The sequence below is a fragment of the Salminus brasiliensis genome, chromosome 13, assembly GCF_030463535.1.
Source record: "Salminus brasiliensis chromosome 13, fSalBra1.hap2, whole genome shotgun sequence".
In the NCBI taxonomy this organism is placed as follows: Eukaryota; Metazoa; Chordata; class Actinopteri; order Characiformes; family Bryconidae; genus Salminus; species Salminus brasiliensis.
Window position 1 is genome coordinate 12,397,574 of NC_132890.1, and position 9,613 is coordinate 12,407,186.

Below are 9,613 nucleotides of genomic sequence, written 5' to 3' on the forward strand. Positions count from 1 at the left end.
ATATATATATATATATATATATATATATATATATATATATTAGCTGGAAGCACATAATATATATATATATATATATATATATATATATATATATATATATATATATATATATATATTATGTGCTTCCAGCTAATAATAATAATATTGTAAATGTAAAATTAGTAAGTAAATACATTTACAAAAACGTTTTGGTGGGAAAAAGTCCAATAATCACCTGGTCATTCAGCTAGTATATATTCCGTGCCATATAGCGTACTATCCAAGATACCCTGACGTCTTATGATACCTGAGTTCACCTTTATAACCCCTCAGGCTTCGAAGTATGGCAGTAAATCTGAAGCTGGGGGAACTTTGTGTCTCTCTTGGCTCGGGGTGAGAGGAGGATGTTGTTGCTATGCACGCCGGTGAGCTGCGCAGTCACACGAGTGGACATTTAAAGGGAAATAACAGCGCTCCTCTTTGTACACATCCGAGTTTCGCAGGACACTGTTGTTGATAAAACAGTCGCTGTGCGCTTCCTTGGCCGCGTTTATTTGACTCGTCTCGGATTTGCACAAGCGTGAAACACCAGGCTAGAATGAACCAGCAAGCAGCGAAATCGTGTTTCAGGGGGATCTAGTTCTTTCGGAGGAGGTTCTGTGTCCTGCCGTTCCACTCTAGTCGCCATCTTGAATTTTAATGTAAATTATCTGGCAATTTTTTGTTTTGCTATATGGCAGATTTACTGAGCCATTCCGCTTGCCTCTGGCGCTTGTGACGGACAAGGGTTATCATAGGAAAAAGTACGAAGTGAGTATTAAAGCACTGGTCAACTCTCGTTTGCGAGGTAATTCCCTATTTGGCACTTTCCGGGTGCGTTTGTTAGCCGACAGGGCGGTTAGCGTGCGAGCTAAAGCTAGGAGCCGCTAGCGCTAGCCGTGTTAGCTTAGCATTTAGCTAGCCCCTTTCAGGCCCAGCTGATGGTAGTCGATTAACGTAACACTGTGCTGTCGAAACAAACCCAGGGAGGAATTCCTAACCTGCCGCAGTATCTTACGTTTCTTGTCAGTGTGCATAATTGTAATGAAATTGCCCAGCTAAAGAGATCCAGTGTTTACTGAACCTGTTAGCTCAATGCTAGTCAAGGCAGCTAAGGTGTCCGTGTCAGTTGCCAAGTGTTTTCTTGTTTTTGTAGCACTAGCCGCTAGCAGCTAGCGCACTGCTCTCCAGACTGGCTATTCGCTAGCGAGCTAGCTAGCTAAATAAGCTAGCTAACCCTGCTAGCTACATACAACTTAACGCCCATATTCACTTAGATAGCTAGCTAATGTACTAGTTAATACTACACTATTCAGTGAGCATTAGCTACATTCGGGTGTAGTTTCGCCTCAGAGACGCTTGTTCTGGGCTCTCCTGTCGTGGTCTGCCCGGTGAATGTTTAAATGGACAAAAGGGTTTGGTTAAAACGTTCTGGCTGCCTTAATGTTTAGCTAGGTAGCCGCTGGAGCTAGTTAGCTAGCTGTGCCTTCAGAGAATATCACTTAGGATGGTAACAGATACTACTATCTAACATTTAGCTGCAAGTACACAGTAGTTCACCACCACTAAATGTTTTGAAAATGTAGCTAGCTTTAAATTGCGTTCAAGGCACCTGGTTTCATTTTCCCTAGCAGCCGATGGGTGGCAGTCTGAGCTCAGTAATACTTGGCAACTCAACCTGCATCTCAACTATTAGGAATAAACTGTTCGTGACCAGTCAGGTTTTCTGTTGCTTCTTATTTTTGTCCAATGCCCAGACCCCCAATCGTATAAATGCAGATGGTTCCATAAAGATTTTTAATTCCAATCATACATTTTCTTGTGGATAAACACAACTCAACTTTCCTCTCATTGTTATGTTTTAAAGCACAACCACTTTGAGGTTTAGCAGTATTTCTCATATTATACCGATTTGAACTAAATTATATGTATGTTCTGTATATTTAACAGGTGGAAATAGGTTCTGGTTCTGGTTCTGGTTCAGCAAGTGTGTTTTCGGTCTGCTCCGTATCTTTAAATTGCCCATGCAAGTGGGAGATAAAACCGAGTTGCACCGTCCCCCCTCCACACTGCATGATCTCTCATAAGCACATAGGAGCTAAATGCACCTTCACCAGGGAGCCAGCTGGTATGAAGTAGATGGGAGAAACCAAGAACATGGTGCTGAATGGCAGGAGACATGGCAGCAGGTTCTCCAGTGATCAGCCCGTTGGGAAGACCAGGCTGCAGAACACGCAGAGGGCCCATCTGCGCCAGAGCAAGGGCTCCCCTAGTGGCAGGAGATGCAGCAGACGTAAGTACGCTAATAAAAGTGCTTAAAAGAAGTAGCAACAGAAGACAAGGGAGTTGGATTTAGTGTTCTCTGAATACAGATACGTGGATGTTGTAAAAATTTTGTACGTTGTCATCAATTTTTCAACCAGTTTTATTTAGATTATTCTTTCAGCAGTTAGCTCAGCGTCTGTTATGGCTTTTTACCAGTTATGTTTCACTGCCCGGCAGGTGTCAGTGGGGCAGCTGCAGAACCAGAGAGGCGCCATGTGCCCTCCTCGGGGATGACAGCAAAAGAGCTGTGCGAGTATGATGACCTGTCCACCAGCTTGATCCTAGACCCGTACCTGGGCTTCCAGACCCACAAAATGAACACCAGGTTTGTGTTTCTGAAGTTCAGTCTGACCTTTGGCACATCAATGCTGGTCACACACGGCATTCGGTGATCACTATTTGGTAGCCTTGAAATTAGATGGTCTATGTCTGTAACCTTGAGGTGATTCGCCTTTTTTTTTTTAGGTTTCGTCCAATCAAGGGTCGACAAGCAGAGCTAAGGGAAGTGATTGAACGCTTCAAGAAGAATGACAACCTGGATAAAGCCTTTCAGGCTTTAACCTCTGGAGACTGGAGCAGGCATCACTTTCTCAATAAGACCAAGGCCCAGGAGAAGCTCTTCAAAGCACATGTAAATTTGATTATGCATAAATGTTTTAAACTCCTTTGCCATATGCAAATTCTTTCATTTTGCACATTTAAGTCTGAACTATTAAAGATATATTTCACTTTTTCCTGCAGGTATTTGTTTACTTGCGTATGTTTGCTACAGATAGTGGGTTTGAGATTCTTCCATGCAGTCGCTATTCATCAGAGCAAAATGGAGCCAAAATTGTAGCAACAAAAGATTGGTGAGCTGCATTAAGTGTTTTCTTTATTGCAAAATGATGATAAATGTTCCTGATTGTTCTGTATTTATATATGTATTTATTTACCTTTTAGGAAAAGGAATGATAAAATTGAACACCTTGTTGGCTGCATTGCTGAGCTGTCTGCCAGTGAAGAAAAAATGTTGTTACGGCATGGAGAGAATGACTTTAGTGTCATGTACTCTACACGTAAGAACTGTGCTCAGCTCTGGCTGGGACCTGCTGCCTTTATAAATCATGGTACGTGTATAAAATGTTTAGTCTTGCCACACCAAGAAAGATGGAAAAACTAAATGGTCCACTTTTAAAACATATTTTCTTTAGTAGCTGATTACATAGGTTAGAAATACTTTTTTTATTCATATAGCTTGTAAGCTTAGAGTTTCATAAAATCTTATGCTGCATTTACATTATGAAGGTGTAGGGTAGGCGGCAAAATATTTTGTGATTGAGTAAATGACCGCAGCAGTGGCAGTGTAAAATCGTGGCCAGTGAAATGTTCTGTTAAATTTTCCAAACCAGATGCAATGAAAACATGAATTGGGAAACATTCACATGAGTTTTAAAACACTACACGACAGTCAAGAACAGCACCGCCCTGCAGGAACGCAAATTCTATTAGATCATCATGGGAACATTTGCACGGCTGCATTCCACTGTCTGCCACATAACGTGGTGCTGCTGGGTCAGTTCTGCTGTAAAATATGGAACAGTATTTTCTACCAGCATGTAAATGCAGCACAGCACTAGCATTGCAGGTATAGTACTTACTTATCAGAAAATAGTCATTGCCAGTAAAGGGATTACATTTCTAGACCAGAAAGAACAGTGAACAGTGGAAGACGGGCAAAAGGAGCAAAGCCAGCAGCAAAGCCAGCAGCAAAACAGGGTGCAGGGTGTGGAAAACCACAAAATTATTAGTCTTATTGTTGATGGCATGTATTACATAATACAAGGAACTGCACCAGCACTACACTTAGATATTGTAAACTGCGTGTTTTTTTTTTTAAATGTATATTTCTTCTTAATTCCTGTCTCCTACATGCCTATCCTTCTACTCCTGTCTGCAGACACAAAAGATCTCCACATCTCCACCACTGATAAATGAGCCACCCAGTTGTCTGTCAAATTAAATAACACCACATTTCTATATTTTCTGTTACAGATTGTCGGCCAAATTGCAAGGTTAGTACAAATTTGGTCTATATGGCAAATGCTTGTTGCGTTCTGTGAACGTTAACTAGGTGCATGTGCTAAAATCTAAATAACTGACTAGGCGGTCTGCTACAGTTTGTATCAACAGGTCGAGACACTGCATGCGTGAAGGTCCTACGTGATATCGAACCAGGGGAAGAGATCTCCTGTTACTATGGAGATGGTTTCTTTGGCGAAAACAATGAATTCTGTGAATGCTATACTTGTGAAAGGTACTACATGCGGTGTTTTATTTTTGCTTCATAGCAACTTAATAATATCATGAAATTCCAAAACAAAGAACCAAGGTTTGTTTTTTAAAGAATTAATTGAATTAAATTAATGAAAATGAGTTGAGGATGTATGGTTGGTATATGCATATGTTTTACTATGGTTACTTTATCATTTCAGGCGTGGCACTGGTGCTTTTAAGTCAAAAGCAGGGCTGCCTTTGGAGGTCCCAGTGATCAATAGCAAGTATGGCCTGAGGGAGACCGACAAGCGACTGAACAGACTGAAGAAGATGGGGGAGGGCAGCAGGAACTCCGACAGTCAGTCCGTTGCCTCCACAGAAGCAGAGTCTCAGGAACCACCAAGTGGGCAACCATGTAAGAGAATGCGAAGATTGACCTTTAATGATCTTAATGTGTTTTTGGTTTGGTTTTGAGAAAATTGACCTTGTGATAGATAATTGAATAGAGTTTAGAGTTGGACTAATCTTTCTTTCTGCTCATGTTCTCCCAGCATTACGGAAGAGGACGTCACAGGCCTGTCTCAAAAAGCATGGCAAAACCAGAGCTGTAACAAGGCAAACTCTGTCAAGCACTCCTACCTCTACCTCATCCTCTAAACGAAGTCAAACAACCAACTCCAGTTTACCAAAGAGACTTAAATCTAAGCCCACACAGCCTTTGTCTAAGGGAAGGAGATGGTGTCGAGCAGCAGAGCTGAAAGCACCCAGCCGTGTGAGCGCTGGGGGCTTGAGTCTCAAGCAGTCCTCCAGGAGAGAGGCAGACAGGCGAGGGCCTGCTCAGCTCTCTGGCTGTAGGGGTAGTGTGACTCGCACGGCAGTTCACGAAAACAATCAGAACTCCTCAAAGGGTGCTTCAGCATGCAAGGACAGCGTTCCTTGCCCTTACAGAACTCGTAGGTCAACAAAGACCTCTCTCGGTGCTCAGGAGGTGGCTGCTGGCAGTAGGCGAAGACCAAAGTCGAGCAGCCCAGCCAAGCTAGCCGGAGGCATGGCCCTCAAGACGGAGCCAGGCGAGCCCGTTCCAGTGACAGTTGGGCACCAGATGAACACCCCTAGCCTCGAAGCTAGCTGTCCCAGAAAAGGAACCTGCCCCAGGAGGAGGAGGACAATAAAACAGGAGGATGTGGGGGGCTCCTACGGGGACGACTTTCTTCAGGAGGGTGTGCCAGACCTAAGGAATGCGGCCCGGGCTGCCGATGTGGCCGACTGCGGGAAGGTGCCACTCGGCCTCCCGGGCCACCACCAGCACTACAATGGCTCGACCAAGAGTGGTAAGCAACTACGGCGTGGGAAAGGCAAGAAGAAGCGGCGCATTACGCGTTATGATGCCCAGCTGATTCTGGAGAACAACACAGGCATCCCTAAGCTGACGCTGCGGCGCCGGAGGGACAGCAGCAGCAGCAATAAGGCAGAACCCCGGGACGCCAAGCCCATGCATACGAAATCCAGCTCCTCTAAGATTAGCATCAAGTTCAGCAAGGAACGTGAAAAGGAGCGGGCTGGTTCGTATGTGGCCAAGCTGAACAATGGCTTTGGCCATGGCCCTCACAGTAGTTCCACAAAGTTGAAGATCCAGCTGAAGCGTGAGGAGGATGGTGCGGGTCTACGGCGGACCTACCCCGATGACGTTACCTTTACAGGGATAGTCAAGAGGGAGGCGGGGGAGGTGCTTGAGCATGACGTGGGAGCTCAGATGGGGCAGAACATTGAGGAGGACTCGTTGACTTCTGAGGATGAGGAGGAGGACTACTTTGACAACGAGGATGATTTCATCCCACTTCCACCAGCGAAACGCCTGCGTCTCATCGTGGGCAAAGATTCCATAGACATCGACATCTCCTCTAGAAGAAGAGAGGACCAGTCACTCAGACTCAATGCATAAGCTGTGTATATAACCCTTGTTCCTACCAATCATGTGTTCATTTGAATTATGTAATTTAAACGGGGCGGAAAAATGGCAAATGTACAATTAAAATTGACACAAGCTATCTTTTTCTCTACATTTTAGTGATGGCACTTCTTTTTTGTTTATTCCTTATGAATATAAATATTATAAAAAGTGTACAGATATGTATGAATCTATCTGAGTCTGTTTAATGTGCAGATGTTTGTCACCGTTTTTGTCCAGCTTTGCCGTTTTATCCCATTGCAGGAGTAGTTCCACCAAAAACAATCGATGTCAAATAAAAGCTGGCAGGGCCCTGAAAGCCAGCAGTTAGCATGATCTGATTAGCCTATTGCTAACTTGCCCTGCAAGCTTTCAATCACTATTGGCATTAAAACCATTTTGGTAGACCTATTCCTTCAACTTCTCAGCCTGGTGCGAGGCAAAAAGGGCTGGGATCTGTTCATCCACTTTCAGAAACACAATGCATGGGTTTTTAAGTTCAGATGTGTTAAAGATCATGTGTTTCACTTACCATGTCTAAAGGGAATAGTGAAAACTGTACAGAGGGGCTACAAAAAAAAACATAACTGATATAATTCTCTCCTCTTCATTTATATTATGTTAAAATCCTTTGTATCATGTATCAGATATTTTGGCCATCCAAGGCCATGGTGCTCATTGTTGTGGCCTGGTGCTGGTCCATGAAAAAGTTAAAAACAGCTGAAACAGTGTGTGAACATCTAGACATGTTTGACCTCTGAAGCCCCATAGGAAAATGTGGATACAAACTGATCAAATTAAAAGTATATTAAAAGTCTTTAGTCCCACATTTTAGTGAATTACAACTTTTTTGACCTTGAGGCTTTGTGCATTTTGTGCTTTGCCAGTGAGGTAACTATGGAGAGTAGTTTTTAGCCTTTAATTTAATTACTCACCGTATGAGTAGGCAGCTGACATTCTCTATCTCTCTTTGATTTCTTTTTCCTTCTGTCTGGTACACAGGAGCTCAGACAGGTTGTCAGATACTGACTTTCATAAGATCACAAAAAATCCTCCCAAGTTTTTTTTTTTTTTTTTAGACTTCCTCTGTAGAGTGTGATGAAAGTATCGATGTGGGATGTATACATGCATTTTGGGGGAGCTTGCTCACTCTGTATATTCTGGAACCTGTTTTTATTTAACTGTTTTGAGTACTTGAAAACAATATAAAAGTCATTTTCAATATAGTTTGCTGTCTGCATGTGTCTCAGTCAGGATTTGTGTCTGGTGATCACTCAACAGTATGTAACAGTAGTTTAACCTGAGTGTGAATAATTCTTGCCATTGTAGATAGTGTGACATGGACTTAAGACTTAAGAAGAGTACTGGAAGAAACATTAGCACTTGAACTTGAACCTGAATACATTTTGAAATGCAGCAAGCAGCAACAGTCATTCAGCGTCATATGATGTAGATTGCCTACATAAGCAGTCACACTAACGGGTGATTTTCCATTCACCTGCTGCTGACAAATTCCTGTGGCTTACAGTGTCTTATTTAGTTTCATTAGTCCTATGATGTGTTATAAGGCACTAGCAGAAAAAAAAGATACATTACTTGAGGTTTGTTACTGTGACTGGAAATCATAGTATGGTACACCTACTTTGTTATGTGTTATGTAGACAGGATTGATCACTGTAGCTTATAGAATTAATGGATGGTAAACATCTTGTAAAAAACACTGAACATTTAAATGTCCCTCTCTATTCTAATGATCCCAGTGGTACTCACCAGAATATAGGCCCCACTTCTCACATGGCAGTGTAATGACTCACTCAAAGCAGAAAAACAGTCATAATCACTGTCGAAGGGTGTTTTCCAGCAGTTGCACATTTGCACACATTGCAATAGTTAGTAATACATGATTAAGTAATGGAGTCATGGAGTTAAAAAACACATTCTATTACACTATGCAGGGAATTTCATCTTAGATGGGATAACTTTTAACATAACATTTTGACTTTCCCCCGTCTTAACCAGGCTTTGTAAAGAGTGCTGTGAGACAAACATGATGTTCATTTTTGTGTATAGAGCCATTGATAGCTATTTGAAAGGATTGGATTTTACTGCTTTATGATGGAGTAACCGTTAAAGAACAAATGGTTCTTTACAGCTCCTTTTGACGTGCCCTCGAAGACACGTCACTCCACAGCTCCAAGGGTCAAATGAACTTATGATCTTTTTCTTTAAAACTAAGAGTGTAGAATCAGCCTTGACTTGATTTTGACATCATGTTGACCCAATCTTGTTATGGCCTTGAATTATGGTGGACTCAAGACTAAGACTAAGAGCAAGTCTTCATATCAGGTCAATGGGATATTAACATTTTTCTGTGATTATGTAATATGAACAGTACACAAACAGAAGTGTTCAGTGTTGGTTTATAAGTCCAATGTCTGAATTTAACTATTTTTAAAAACTATAATATTAAGTGTGATATTTTACAAGTAGTTATGTAAATGATAATGTCTAAACAAAGTACAAAGGGCATAAACTAGAGAAATCAGCATATCAGAGTGTAACCACCCCTAAAACAATCATTTATAATGACTCACAGAGTACATGTGGTTGATACTTGTATACGTGTTGTGTCTTGTATACTGCATATAAGAAAAACAGAAATTGGTTACACAATACAATACACTGAAGTATTTATGCAAATGATGAGGTCTAATGAAGTACAAAGCTTTTGTAACTGGCCATTCCTATCTCTGTCTCGACCAAATGTCTCGGCGTTTACTCAGAATGAACTGTACTGTAGCTATCTACATCTAGAAGACTCTCACCGATGGATCAAACACAAAAGGCTCTATATTTGGCATTTAAAACATTAATTGAAGTGCTAAAGCCAAAATATTGTCTCGATATGGATTTATACTCGATTTTTAATGGACTTAACTACAACAGTAGTGAAGAGGATCCTCGTGTAAAGTTTGTTAGCTAGCCAATTGAAAACATTGGTAAGCATTGGCATTGGTAAACTATGAAATCAAACCCCCTCCCCCCCAGAGGTCCAGTTTAACAGAT

The 9,613-nt window shown here is 41.8% G+C and overlaps 1 protein-coding gene across 1 annotated transcript; it reads left to right on the forward strand.

Annotated features, from left to right (window-relative positions):
• Positions 1 to 413: 413 nt before the first annotated feature.
• kmt5b (lysine methyltransferase 5B) lies at positions 414 to 7,773 on the forward strand. Its single transcript, XM_072695150.1, has 9 exons — positions 414 to 2,311; positions 2,521 to 2,668; positions 2,809 to 2,974; positions 3,085 to 3,194; positions 3,286 to 3,452; positions 4,378 to 4,397; positions 4,503 to 4,639; positions 4,818 to 5,014; positions 5,151 to 7,773. Exons 1-9 carry the CDS (start codon positions 2,158 to 2,160, stop codon positions 6,539 to 6,541), a joined length of 2,490 nt encoding a protein of 829 aa, XP_072551251.1. The 5' UTR covers positions 414 to 2,157; the 3' UTR covers positions 6,542 to 7,773.
• The last annotated feature ends 1,840 nt before the right edge of the window (positions 7,774 to 9,613 follow it).

What these genes read in the sequence shown, in the direction of transcription:
- kmt5b (XM_072695150.1), top strand. Translation starts at nt 2,158, where the DNA reads ATGGGAGAAACCAAGAACATGGTGCTGAATGGCAGGAGACATGGCAGC. An exon ending in ACCCACAAAATGAACACCAG is followed by an intron (nt 2,669 to 2,808) that starts GTTTGTGTTTCT and finishes TTTTTTTTTTAG; the next exon opens with GTTTCGTCCAATCAAGGGTC. An exon ending in TGCTGCCTTTATAAATCATG is followed by an intron (nt 3,453 to 4,377) that starts GTACGTGTATAA and finishes TTTCTGTTACAG; the next exon opens with ATTGTCGGCCAAATTGCAAG.